This window comes from Acipenser ruthenus, chromosome 18 (genome assembly GCF_902713425.1).
Source record: "Acipenser ruthenus chromosome 18, fAciRut3.2 maternal haplotype, whole genome shotgun sequence".
NCBI lineage: Eukaryota > Metazoa > Chordata > Actinopteri > Acipenseriformes > Acipenseridae > Acipenser > Acipenser ruthenus.
The window spans coordinates 10,450,717-10,466,116 of record NC_081206.1 but is presented as its reverse complement, the minus strand read 5'-3'; the positions used below and the strand labels follow the sequence as shown (position 1 = coordinate 10,466,116).

The window sequence follows — 15,400 nt, the reverse complement described above, 5'->3', positions numbered from 1 at the left end:
AAGAGGTGGTTGTGTTGCACGCCAAATTTCCGTGCACAATACGATTCCTTTCCTGCAAACCCATTGCATGGGACTGAAGGAGTTCTTCCCATACAAGACTTAATCTAGCCAGTGTTTGTCTGCGTCTTCTCCATCCATCAATTTTTGTCGCAACTACGTTGTAAGTAGGCCTATGATTTTATATACCCTTATAACTAATTAGCAAATACACAGACATTGTGTATTTATTATATTAACAGCGTTTGTGTAAGTTTCCACATTTTCTTCATAATTAATTTTAATATTTCAACAAAGTACCTGTGTTTGAAACCAACACATCATGAGTTGTTTTTGATATATTTGTTTCACATTAATGCATATTTGTGATTATTGAACGCATAATCCTTTTGTTTAACACATTAACAGTTACGCAGTTGGCTAAGACTAATATATATGGGTGTGTGAAAGGACATCAGTAGCCTAAGAAGCATAAGAAAAGCAGTAATGGGAATTGGTGAGTGCTGTCGTTTTTTGTACACATGCTACTTCTACCATTTCTAGAACAACTAATTCACAACAATAATAGTAATAACTATTGTAATTTTCTTCTTTTTGGCAGCATGAACCGTTTTAACTGCAAGCCTTTTGCATTCTAGACAGATGGGGGGTAACCTTCTCTTCATCTCTGCCTAGCGCGTAAAGCCTCATGTAAACCCCTATGCATTATTTGAACGATTTCCTTTATCGCGCAGCATCTCTTTTCAGCCCGTTTGGTGATATTTCAATAAACCCTCCCATTATTTTATTATTAATGAGGTCGTTTGCATTTGGACAACTAAATTCTCTCTCTAAAATATACTCTTATGTAAACATGGAAACAGAACTGTCATGACCAAAAAAGCGCGAGAGAACTGTTGTCACGCGTTTTAGTTTTTGCTTGTAAACTGCCCCAATGTTACCACAAGGGCAGCTACAATGGGATGGGGCTGCCATTTTCATATTTAGACAGTACTGTATCATGGCATGGGCAAGTGATACACACTGCTGGTAATCCATTGCATTGTATAATAACCTTTCTGTGATTGTAAATGTAGGTTAGTAATTTAGGAGCAATTTGTATAGTAAGAAAGAAAGTATTTTTATTTTCCACAAAACTCAACATTCAAGTAGATTAAAAGTAAATTCCATGTAATTAAAAGTATCCTTTGATATTTTCGAGTTTGGGGTTGACAGGTTTTTTAAAAAAAATAAATTGAAAAAAAAAACTAGGTCATTGTAGTCCATTTGTAAATGAAATTATAAACTGTGGAAAAGGTGTTTGACAAATAGAGAACAAATTGTAGTTACGCTTGATGGAAACCCTTATTACAAAACCACACAGTCCATCTTCACCAGCATACATCACTGTCAGGGCTTAGGCACTGCTAAGAAATATTTATTCATCAGATTTCCGAGCTTGTTTATGTTTCTTTTTTTTTTTTTAATAAATGAGATATTGTGAGGAGCTAAGCCAACATAAAATGTTTTATTTTCCTCTCCCCTGAAAAACTTTAAAGAGACAGGCCTACCACATAACATAAAGGACATATGTAGCAAGATGGTGTCCTTACTACTAGGTAAATACACATTAAATAGAGACACTTACAGTAGTGCTACTTCAATGTACTGTAGCAACCAAACACAGCTACAGTTTCCACTTGCACAGTAGGATTTCAGGTTTGAGAATACCAGAATTTTGGCTGTTGCATCAACTGCGTTCGTCCTTGGCTTGCTTCTAGTTCCACATGTCTGCAGTTCATGATACAGTTTTGTTTGTGCTACACATCGTTTACCACAATCCTGTAAGTTATCATTTTTAAAACTGTTAAATGGTTTTGGGGCCAGGAGACAGTGGAATAATTCACTAGCCTTGTCCTTTCTGGAGGGCTGGGTTCCAGTCTGGCTCAGACAGAGTCAGGGCACAGCAAGTGGCCCTTTTAAAGTAATCGTAGCTAACAAAATACTTTCATTCGTCTCAGCTACTTTGCACTTCCATTAGATACATAGGTCTCAAATGTGCAGTTTTAAAAGAAACACATGCATTTTAATTTTAAACCATGGTATCTGTTACTGGCTAAAGGAAGAGCTAAGTTTTCATGCTTTATTCTCTGTTTGCACTTGCACTTCCTGGGTCATTTCACCTCAGCAGTGAAGGGTCAAAACATGTTACTGGCTGAAAGCACAAACGTGTTGAAAAGTGACAACAATTTTCATCAGCATTAACAAAAATAAAATGATTTCCCAACAGCAACTTTAGCAGCAGAAACTAATCACATTTCTAACATTTCCTGTATTACATATACAAGCGTACTCACTAAAGCCAAGTGATTTGATTACTTATTAGGTAAAAGTAATTATTATTTATTTTCTTGCATTAATAATATTTTGTCTATTTTGTAAGTCGTCCTTTTACAGTAGAAGTTTAAAATCTAAACCTGAATGTCCCGGCATGTGTACAGTGCAGTATACTGTGTTAAATTCTAAACCTGAATGTCTCAGCATGTGTACAGTACTGTACACTGTGCCTACATAATACTGTACGGTGCTGTGAAACTGAAACAACAATGTTTTGTATGTTGTAAGAAACTCTTGTACTTTTCCAGCGGTTCCTTACAATTTTTGCATGCCTACAGTTTATATATATATATAGGGGTTCATTTGTGCTGGATCACACCCAATCACAGATCTGGTACCTTTTGCTGACAGGCGAGAATTAGACCATTTTCAAACTATGAACCATATAAACAAAATTAAATAAAAAAAGGTATAACATGTATAATAAAAAAAAAAATGCTTTCCTGTTCCATTTACTGAATGACAAAAGTGTAGTGTACCGATATATTTTAAGATGTGACGTCTTTGAGTAAGAAAATGACTAGTTATAAAATGTTTTTACTTCCTTTGTTTTTATTTCCTTTGTTTCCAAGGACGGGGGTTGTGAGAATGGTGTCTTATTGAAGTTCAGTTGAACTGCGTCAGTTCAGGAGGCAACATGTTCTGTTTGAAGTGATCGATTTGCTCACCCAGGCCAGAATTATGTATAAAAACATTTATCTTATATTTATCTTGGTCTAGTTGCTATGCCTCCCTGTCATTGTTGTGTTAAATTGACTATTTGCTAGTTTCTGTTCCTCGTTCATTGGTTTAATATCATTATCAAATTCTCAAAACAACACAAACATTACTCTGACCAGATCAATTATAATATTATTAAATAGCAAAGCCACTCTTGCAGATTTCACAAGGACAGACTGAAATGGCTCATTGCCGTAACCCAGAGGACATTCTCGTAAGTACATCCTACAGGGTCAGGGGTTGTTTGAGCCCAAGGGGCACGTTTATAGAGCTGCACAATCAGAGCTAATTAGGAAAAGGATCTGGATGTCTTTGAAATGTCACATGTTGAAATATTCAAAGGTCATTTGTAGTCATGAAAGAGTTTTCATCATGACATTAAAAGGCATAAAAATAGCCACAGGCTTCTTCCAGCTGTCTACCTTCTACACTGCATTTTCCTTTCTAACCACTGAGCAAACCTACTACCTTCCACACTGCAGCACAGCACTCTAACCACTGAGCTACTCAAACCTACTACCTTCCACACTGCAGTCCAGCACTCTAACCACTGAGCTACTCAAACCTATTACCTTCCACACTGCAGCCTAGCACTGTAACCACTGAGCTACTCAAACCTACTACCTTCCACACTGCAACCCAGCACTCTAACCACTGAGCTTCTCAAACCTACTACCTTCCACACTGCAGTCCAGCACTCTAACCACTGAGCTTCTCAAAGCCACTACTTTCCACACTGCAGCCTAGCACTTTCTTACTCTAATCACTGAGCTGCTCAAGCCCCCTACCTCCCACACAGCAATATTATGATACGGTAACACTGTTTGCTACTGATGTGGTACCATGGTACTACACTACCAACAGTGGGTATTACTTGTTCATACCATGTCAAGATATGATACGACTGGGTATCAATGGCAGCCTGTTCCCACTGTTGCCTTCGTTCTACCATTTGCCATTAGCACAGAACCATTATAGTGCCGCTAAAGTGCCAATAAAGATAATTTGGTAAGGGGTTACATTTTTTGTTTGTTAATGTTAAATAAAATAAAACAGTCAGTGCTGTCACATTTGTCTCCAGTGGTGCTTATTCCCCTCTTCCCAGTAGAGCCAAGGCCAACAAAACACACAGGGAGCCCGGTAAACAAAGGACAGAGAGGTGGGAATAAAACAACGTCAACCTCCATCTGTGCCAGAACACCTCAGACCCCCTGTCTGCTAGCACAGTGTTTTCAGGCTCACACACATCGTCAGAGCTGGGATGCAGCCTGGGAATGTAAGGGGCTGCAAGGAAGGTGTGTCCTTGGTAAAGTGCAGGATCAAACTCCACAGCTCTGTCTGCTTGGTCAAAATAGTCAAGCTTCATCTGTGGGGCAGTCAGACACGTCTCGTTAAATTACTCAATGCAGCCAGCTACCGGAGAGAGTTCATTATAAAGGAATAACACTACCTGTTATGTGACATGTGATCTCTGCAGCACTACAAAGCTATGGGAGCAGCACACTTGCACACAGACCACCAGAAATGGAGAAAAGCAGAGATGAGTATCCGAAAGAGGCATGATAGTGGATGAATGTCGAGCAGGTGCCACAGGAGCAAGGACAAGCATGTGTAGTTACATAATATTAACATAGTATACCATGTTTAGAGCCACTGAAAATACCTCACGGGCAGGATTTTCAAAAAACAGTGTTGTTGTATCGAACTCATGGTATAGTAACAAGAGCTTTAGTAGCAAGTGATTTTCAGAATAAATGTGTTAATTAAATTAATCCGTTAATGCTTTGAAATTGAGTCGATGAGGTCGTTAATGAAAGCATTTCTCGTTAAAAAGCATAATTGTCGCAGGTCACGTACATCACTTCCTGTCTCAATGACTAAATACGGGGAACTCTTTAAGCAAAATGCATGTTAACGAGATGAAGAAAAATGAATGGAAGCATAATTCGCTGTTATGGAAACTACTAGCATAGAGTGAGGCGACTCTCCCACCAGCGAGCAGCAGCCAAATGGAAATCAAAAATAATGGGAATATCTATGTTGTGTATAATTTGTAAACTTCATTTAAGACTGTGCATTTTGTCATGCAGAATGTACATTTATTGAGATATAATATGTGCATACAGACATGTGAAGGTGAGAGTGTACACTGTACATACGGTGTGGGGGGAGTCCATGTCAATGATCTCGATCACATTAGGGATTCCAATCATGTCCGGGGCGATATCTTTTGAAAACAAGCCCCATATTGCACTTTTTAACTATTAGATGAAATGTTTACAGAAAAAACTGTGACAAAAAACTGCTATTAGGACTCTAACATCTCTGGGGTCTTCAAGTGGGCACCTTCCATCCTCAGTGTTTCGTCGACTAGCCCACGACAACTCAAGAATGATCGACAGTGATTCTGGCGTCCCAGCATCACCCCCCTCCGTCCCCCACTCAATTTAATGATAATGCTATTAATAATAAATTAATCATGATTATATATAAACTAATGGAATACAGTGTGTGTAGGTGTGTGTGTGTGTGTGTGTGTGTGTTTGATAGAGAGACAGAATACATGCATGTCTCCAGTCACATGTGGTTTTCACGATCACGCTGCATTAAGTTCTAGCCAAAATTGTAGTTATTTATTAGTACTGCCATAGCCTTATCTTTTCGCCTATTGATTTGCACCATTGCCACTGTACTTTATGCATCCATGCATCCCTCCCTGCTATGTCATCGGGCAGTGCGTTCTGGGTTTAAGGTTACAAATTGTTAAAACAAGTGAACAAATCTCATTCATAACCATATATAAAAGTATATAAAAGTCTAAAATATTTTCATAACTACAAATATTGAATTATCTAGGTAGTATGTATCGTCGGCATCACAGCCAGGGTCTGTTAAATTTGTTTCAAGGTGAGTTATATAGTCTTTCGTTAATTAAAACCCTCCTTTTCCAAGTGCAGATTAACTCCTGATAAATTATGACAATTAACACGGATTTGCTTTTAAATTCCCACGCAAGCGAAAGAAATAGTCACAAGAAGCACTGCTCGTTAAGATATTAACATTATTTCATAAATCAACATAATTTTGGAAATCACATTAGCGCGATTATTTATTTAATAACAACCTCTTGAAAATGTTGAAATCAATGCTACACAATGGTTTGTTGATTAACACTGGAGTTATCATTTACGACCTTTTGAAAATCCTGCCCCACGTGCTGTAATGTGATACTCCCAGGTTCTGACTAAGTCATGTCCCGTGCCATATGCTTCCTTTGTCTAATAACCAGGGAGTCAGTTCCGAGATTTATGCACAAACATAAGGGAAGCTGGCACCTAGCTGAGCAAATCTGAATAGGTTTCAGAAATCTGATCAAATTGATGAGATAGAGAATGAAAGCTTTTCTTTTTTATCACTGCTGCTATTTGGGAATGGAGTTATTATCTCAAAATGTAGCTTCCCACGAGACCTTGCTCCGTGTTTATATTATCTATCCTACAAACTGACACACAATGGAAAATAAATGAAAATATAATGCCTTCAGCGCGCCACAGAAGGTTGTGTGTCATTGAGTAATTTACTTTTCAATTTAGACGCTATGTGTGAATGGATTCAACCGTACAACATGTTTCTGGTAATTCTCAGGCAGGCTACAAGCTGTCCCATCACTTCTCTAGCTACCGCATGCAGTATATTCCCAATTGACCATTGAGATGCCGGGAACCAGCGAAGTACATTAAGCTTGATAACATGATCTTTACACAGCTTGTCTGGAGTGCAGACTGCCTTAGCAAAAAAATATAATGGCCATGTGATGTGAGTCATGTGACCGTTGTGTGGAACTAACTTAAGAATCATGGGAAATCAGAAGGATCTCAAGGAAGTTGGGTCAGTCACTATATACTATATACTGTATGCCTATACAGATTCCTATATTGCTATATAAAATCATTTAAAAAGCATGGCAAACTATTGAAAGAAGATAAGTTCTGCTGTAAATACTGGTAACCAATGTCTCAATGTCTGGACTGGCTATCTCACTTAAACGCAGGACTATATTTTCTTATCTCAGAAACAACTTGTCTTACACATTGGAAGGGGATTTCCAAAGAGACAGCACTATATGAATCAATCGCATTGCATTTTCTATCATCAAACTTCAATGTAACGGCACCATCAAAACCTCTGACACTGTTTTCATATGTGAGATGTGAGAAAACACAATGCAAAACCTGAAAAGTTTTAAAACAAAAACTAAAAAAATACAAAGCCAAAAAAGGTTGACGGGTGATAATACTGCCTGTACTAATAATGGATTTTAAAACCTTGACTCCCACTCCATTAAAAATAGTGTAAGTAATACAATAATTGATCATTTCATGTGCAGCTACATACATGCCAATTTACATTTAAAAAGGTTTATCCCAGAGAACACAAGCCAACAGCTGTTTCTAGAGCAGGAGCTGCAGACCAACACTTTGTTTTTGTTTCTGGAAGCATTATACTGAACTCCAAAAGCAGCCCTGTGATGCAACCTGAAGAAAATAATACCTCTGAACAGCTTGCTTTTCCTTCAGAAATGTATACATAACTGGGAGAGACACCTGGGTGAATACAGATTGATTTGAGATGATGAAAATGTCACGCTGTAGGTCTTGGAAATGTCAGTGCCTCAAAAGAACGTCGCTATGTGTTTACCTTCACACATCAGTGTCTGGCCTTCAGCTTGCTATTGACTCGGATTTTACCTTTCGCTTCTCAATCAAATCACAAAGATTTGTCAACCTGTCTATGCAATATGTGAATGCATTAGCTATCTCTAAGGGATTTATCTAGTAAACATTTCTAGAAGTTTACCACAGTGGTACAAGCCAGCCTCGTATTCCTTGTCACTGCTTTATCCACAACTTTCAAAAGAGATTCATTACTACTGAGAAACTGGCTTTTGAGAAACACTTTTTCAAAGTCTTCAACAAATGAAAGGCTTTCATTTCAATTATTTTTCAATTGAAATCCTTTCATGTATGGCAACAAATTAATACCAGTAAATCTTACCTAATATATAATTTTATTTATTTATTGAGCAGACGCCTTTATCCAAGGCGACTTACAGAAACTAGGGTGTGTGAACTATTCATCAGCTGCAGAGTCACTTACAAATACATCTCACCCGAAAGATGGAGCACAAGGAGGTTAAGTGACTTGCTCAGTGTCACACAACGAGTCAGTGGCTGAGGTGGGATTTGAATCGGGGACCTCCTGGTTATAAGCCCTTTTCTTTAACCAAATGTAATTTTCCCATATGAAATATACACAAATTTTCTAATATGAAAAATGCAGTCATTTTGCAGTTTTCTTGTGCATTTCCCATGGTTTACAATGGTACCACATTTTTTTAATGTGATTTTGAATATGCTTTACCATACAGTACCTCACTGGGTTTTAGAGTGCTTACTTACAGATAGACTAATATACCTGCATGCTGTTTGAAATCGTGGTCAGGTTGTTTTTTGTTTGTTTAATTTTACTTAGAAAACTATATTATAGAAATCCAGTGTAGACTGTAGTGGGTGGCAAAGGGTTAAGAATGTGTAAAGCAAGTGTTGTACTAGTTTGATTACCTTTAACTTTTAACCTACTTGATTTGTTTAGCTGCAATTCTAAATAAATAATCGCATAAATCTTACCTATTTAGCACTTCCATTAATTACACAGGTCTCAGTGTACACATGTTACACCAAACATGTATTTTCATTGTAAACAAGCATCTGGTACTGCACTAGGTGCTCAGTTTGTTAGCCTTTCCTTCCAGGAAGTCTGTTACTGCTTTACTTCCTATGTAATTTCATCCAGTGTCTTCTGGGTCAGAGCATGTTACTGTCTGAAATCATGTCAGTCATTAGGGGAAGCAGCTAATTGACAGGAAAGTAGCCAGTGAAGGGCTGTGGATAGTTTCACCCTCTTGTGAAATTACCCAGGAAGTGCAAGACAGTCTAAAAACAGATATCATGTTTTAAAATGAAATCACACATTTGCTAACACGTGTTTATTTCAAAACTGTACATTTGAGATATAATAAATGGAGAAAAAAATACTGAACTATTTTGTTAGCTATAATTAATTAAATATTCCTTAAAACAGTTTTGTGAATCTCCCCTGGTGTGTCAAGCGCCACAAACAAATCACAGTAATGCTATCATTAAATAACTAACTATAAATAAATAAATCACCACTATTCTTTCTGAAAGCATTTCAATAGCCACTAATGTCCACGAATGAAGTATGTTAGCTGGCAAATAATACATCTGTACACAGTATTAATGATATCATTCTGACACCCAATTACAGGGTTCTATGTCCTATTCAAGCATGCCCTTCAGTAAGAGGCCTTGTGACCACCCCCCCCCCCCCCCCTCACAGATTGACTTGCAGCCCCCCTGTCAGGTCTCGAGCACCCAAGGTCAGGATGTCATTAGCACTCCAGCATCACTCTTTAGTGGCAGCTCAGTTAAGGAGATGGCCATGGAATCAGCTGACAGCCCCTAACTCATCGCTCACAATCTTGTTTCAATCACAGCCCTCACTCTCAAATCCCATTCTTTACCTGAGGACACCTTCTAGATAAAAATATACAGCTACTTTATTGAACTGCAAACTGAGAGCTTTCTGGAGTTCAGTGTGCCACCAGATATTTCTTAAAATGAAAACTCTTTGTAATCAACATGCAGTGCTTTCTCGGGGCAGCACCGAGCAGTCGACTAGTCAAACAGGAAAGTGAGTCAATCTCAGACACTGGGAGTCCCCTAATCACACGTCACATATATATGGAGTAGTGGTTAGGGCTCTGGACTCTTGACCGGAGGGTCATGGGTTCAATCCTCAGTGGAGGACACTGCTGCTGTACCCTTTACCTAGATTGCTCCAGTAAAAACCCAACTGTATAAATGGGTAATTGTATGTAATTATAATGTGATATCTTGTAACAATTGTAAGTCGCCCTGGATAAGGGTGTCTGCTAAGAAATAAATAAATATATATATATATAATATCACTTTGGAATATTTTTTCCCGTTTTATTTAAAATATTTTTTAAAGCATGCTTTAATTTGTTTTGTCTTTGCCTTTGAGGATAATAATTGGATAAATCTGATAAATCACTGAGGGCTGTACAACAGACCAATCATCAAACGCTGGAATTCTATTGCCAATCACACAGACTGCATTTCCAAGAAGGCCATTTCCATAAAGATGATGCTATGCCTATTATTCTGCATTACCTGTAGAAACAGCTACTTTTATGTTATAAAACACCTTAAGATATGTGGATTTACTAATGATAATGTAATACCATTCTTTTTTTTGTATGTAAACTCTTGTGTAAAATAAGCACACTGATAAAAACCTCACCACTTACTGGCTGCGTCACCATTTCAATCATGAGAATGTCTGTAACAGTTCCGTGAGAGTAATTCTTTCTTGCATTTATATTTTTGTTTTTTTTTCCCCAAATTATTTTCCTTAAAACAAAACACAGTCAACTAAACCATATATTTAGGTTTACAAACTATGATTTGGAAATAATGAAACCAGAAACCCATAAAAAAATCTGGTAACACTTTATATCAGGTGTATCTACTTATACTGTGTATTTACATAGTAGTTACATAGTAAATACATGTGTTCTTACACTGTTATTCTGCATATTTAAATGTACTTAATGTTGCATTTTTGTGAAGGATATAACCCAAATCCTAACCCTCACTCTAAACCTAACCCTTACCCTAACCTTTTTGATACAACTGTGTGCTTACATATATCATGCAAAAAGATTCACAAGCAAAATACATTGTAACTATGCATAATAACATTGTAATTATGTCTAAGTACTAAGTTGCATTACATAGTACATAGTTACATTACTAAGTAACTACTATGTAAATTCGCAATAATTAGAGACACTTAATGTAAAATGTTACCAAAAAGCCAATAGCTAACCTTCAATGACCCCATTAAGCAGAATGCAGCGTAGTAGCATACAGCAGTGAAACCTGGACTGGCTGGGGCACTGCAGTCTTACCCTTGACATCCCACAGCTTAAAGTGTCGGTTGTTGGCTGCCTCAGGTGCGAGAGTGAAGTAGAATCGATGCCCAGTCTGCGGTTCATCTCTGTCTACTACACTGATAGTATGGATGAGCTGAAGGGAGAGACAGGGAGAGCAGGGTTAGAGATCTCAATCAATCAATCCATCAGTGCTTTATTCAAAACTTATGACATGTGTCTCTTGCTGGTTTAATATCCTGTACCATTCTCTGTTGTTTCTGCTTCAATCATTTTTTGCTGTGCTTTTTACATATAAAAACACTAAGGAAGTGCAGCACTATCTGATAGCATGTCTTGCAAACAGAGTTTTCTTTAACCTATACCAGCCTAGTTTCTTTCAGAATTGTTCATTTGAAACCCGGAATATATAACGAATGGAAGTGCACATCATGAATAAAACAGAACGGAAACCACCTCATAAAACACTGATTAGCTCACCGTGAGAATTACCAGATTTTTGTTATCTGTTTACACACACACAAAACAAAAATGAACTGGTTGATTTGTATGACTGGGATGTTTTAACAGATGAAACCCTCTTTCTCCCCAACTTCTGCACACCAATGAGAACACCGTGTAACAAATGGTTTTTTTTTTTTTGGTTCCTGGGTAGTAAGTGTTATTTCCTAATTGCTTATGCCTCAGAAGTATAGAAAATGGCTATTATTCCCCACAAAGTTTGCTTTTGTGACCAGGACAGTGATATTTTGAAATTGACCTATTTTCCAGAACATTCCAGATAGATTCAGTGCTGAGTAAACTTGGAGTAACTTCTAGAACTTTCTAGAACTTTCCAGTAATATAAATAGTAGTATAAATACAGGGGCCTTAAGCCCACCAGTTCAGTTTAGTTCCAGCTGCCTAAGTGGATACATATCTGCATTTTTCTGAGATGGCATCAAGAGGCTGCAAGCATCCGGCAGACGCATTTTGCTATGTCTGCGGCCAATTTATCAAGACAAGAGCGAAAAAGTACTCTGTGGAAGCATCTGCTAAGATGTGTGAGGCCTACAAGGCATATTTCGGCATGCCTGTCGGGGATCAAGACAAACCCTGGGCACCTCATTTCACCTGCGAGCACTGCAAAAAAACTCTGGAAGGTAAGATGGACAATTGTTGCTCGGAATTTTATGTCATAAAATTTGTTAAAATTTTTAAAATTGTAAAAGTTTTTAATTTTAAAATGTTTTACAATTTTCAATGTTATTGAAAAAATATATCATATATGAAAAATGTTGCAAGAATCTCTTACACATTAGTCATGGGTGAAATAAATGTATTTTTGTAGGATGGTACAGAGGGGAAAAGAGAGCCATGAAGTTCGCTATCCCAAGAATTTGGCGGGAACCCACTGACCACTCAAGCAACTGCTACTTCTGCATGGTGGACCCTTCCAAACGTCGGACTGGCAAGAATGCACCTACTATCACGTATCCGGACCTTCCTTCATCCATCGCCCTGGTGCCACATTGCCAAGAGCTCCCCGTACCCACTCCTCCGGAGAGAGAGCAGCCGTCTTTAGAAGAGAGCAGCAAGTCAGAGAACGAGGAAGACGTTGTAGATCCAGATGACAATTTCAGAGGTGGAGCTGAGGAGAGAAACCCATACTACCCCAACCAAAAAGACCTCAACGACTTGATTAGAGATCTTGGTCTCACCAAGTCCAATGCCGAGCTTTTGACGTCTAGGCTCAAGCAGTGGAACTTGTTGGATGAAAGTGTGCAAGTCGCAGATCAGAGGAAGCGTCACCAAACTTTTTCCAGCTTCTTCACCAGTCAAGATGGGCTCTGCTTCTGCCACAATGTGACCAGTCTGTTCGAGGCAATCGGAATCGCCTGTAACCAGAATGAGTGGCGCCTCTTCATTGACAGCTCATCCAGGAGCCTCAAAGCCGTGCTGCTCCATAATGGTAACAAGTACCCGTCTCTTCCCCTGGCTCACTCGGTGCACCTCAAAGAGGATTACAACAGCATCAAGACCTTGCTGGATGCCTTGAAGTATGATGAGTACGACTGGGAGGTCATAGGAGACTTCAAAATGGTGGCATTCCTGATGGGTCTCCAAGGCGGTTTTACCAAGTTTCCCTGCTATCTTTGCCTTTGGGACAGAAGGGACACCAAGGCGCACTACCACAGGCGGGACTGGCCACAGCGGACCGAGTTCTCTGTGGGGAGGAACAACGTCAAGTGGGAGCCACTGGTGGACCCCCGGAAGGTGGTAATGCCACCACTGCACATCAAATTGGGCCTTATGAAACAATAAGTCAGAGCTCTAGATAAGGAGTCGGCAGCCTTCAAGTACCTTCAAGACTTCTTCCCTAAGCTGTCTGAGGCAAAGCTCAAAGCCAGTGTCTTCGTCGGACCACAGATAAAGAAGATCCTGGAGTGCAATGAATTCCCCAAGAAGCTCACTAGTAAGGAGAAAGCGGCTTGGAACAGTTTTGTCGCAGTGGTTCGGGGCTTCCTGGGCAATCACAAGGCCGAAAACTATGTGGAGCTGGTTGAGACTCTGGTGAAGAACTACGGCACAATGGGCTGTAGGATGTCCCTCAAAGTCCATATCCTTGATGCTCATCTTGATAAATTCAAGGAGAACATGGGAGCGTACTCGGAGGAGCAAGGCGAGCGCTTCCACCAGGATATACTGGACTTTGAACGCCGCTACCAAGGACAGTATAACGAGAACATGATGGGAGACTACATTTGGGGGCTGATTCGTGAAAGTGATTTACAGTATAATCGTAAATCTCGAAAAACTACTCACTTCTAAATCTTTTGTAGTCATTTTTGTCATTACTTTAGTATAAATACACGTTAATTTGGATTCATATGTTGTTTTTTTCTGACTTTATGTGAATGAAAAGACACAAATTTGCCCGTTTTCTCATTGGAAATAGGTAAATTTCAAAATACCACTGTCCTGGTCACAAAAGCAAAGTTTGTAAATAATAATAGCCATTTTCTATACTTTTGAGGCATAAGGAATTAGGAAATAACACTTACTACCCAGGAACAAAAATTGTGTTACATAGTGGAATCATTGGTGGTTGCTAGGTTAGAGTAAATCATATAGGCTTATATTTAAAATACTTGTGGTATAAATAAAAAAGTTGAAAGTTACAATATTTATCTAACTTGTTCCATCATCACTGGAATACCCCTACTCCATTCTTTGCATGTGATAGGGTATTTGCACTGACATCACTTTTTAGATAAGTCTCTTACTAGCCTGGGGACAGGTGTCCTATACTTATTTTGTTTGCTACAATAACATGTAATGCCTTTAGATAAAAGGTAGACCCTGCAAAAGGTTTGGAACCACTGTGCTAACCATCAGTAATTAAGGAAAGGTACAACTTTAAGGTACTTGATGTGATGCAAATATATCTCAGATGGCTGTATCACATCAATATCTGGGTCTACAATATACACCCACAATGGGCTAACAAATGCTTTACATCCATTCTCTTAGCTCTTATTAGCTTTATTACTGATAGACACACATTCACGTAAAACCTGGAAGTGAGTTCCAAAGTGAAGGAGCTTGAGAACTAAAAGCCCTCACACCGAATTACCAAGAGACCGTCACTGGCAGATTGCAAAATACGAGCCAGTTTGTGGGGAATAAGTAACTCACGCAAAGAGGCAGGCCAGAACCGTGAATAGCCTTATAAGTGAGGAGCAGCAATTTAAAATCAATATGGTGCCTCACGGGATGTAGGGACCTTAAAACTGGGGAAATATGACAACTAGACCCCCTTCCATCACTGTATGCATAATTGTTTTGACAGAGCAACTTCTCAAACCTTATACAGTTCACACAAACTGTTTAAAAAAATTCTAAAAACGTAATAAAAAACCCAAAGGGAATATAGTCCTGGAACTTTCTTCAAGCAGAGACCGACAGTAATAACTGCGTGGTGTCTGTGTTATGCTTCCATTACTGTCCACTGGGGGCAGGGTTGTAAACTGAGCAGCTACATTGGCTCATAGGCCTCCAGGGGTGAAAGGCATGAGAAGCTAGCCCCGTCTTTCACTCTGCGGTGGCACAGAACAGGTTCAGCAGTGCATATGAATATATTTATAGTGATTCCCTCAAGGGCATTCAGATCCCAGTAGCTATTAAAAGGTTCATGATGGACCTATAATGTTGGTGCTCATTGAACCACCAAGTGGCCTCCAGCACCTGTCATTCTAAATAGACCTC

At 38.9% G+C, this 15,400-nt stretch overlaps 1 protein-coding gene across 1 annotated transcript in view; it reads right to left on the bottom strand.

Annotated features, from left to right (window-relative positions):
* Window positions 1-15,400, bottom strand: part of LOC117435613 (cadherin-22-like) — a 209,306-nt gene that overhangs the window by 23,660 nt on the left and 170,246 nt on the right. Inside the window, exon 10 of the mRNA XM_034059049.3 lies at window positions 11,171-11,288. Coding sequence (XP_033914940.3) covers window positions 11,171-11,288 — 118 coding nt within the window. The remainder of the gene's footprint in view (window positions 1-11,170; window positions 11,289-15,400) is intronic.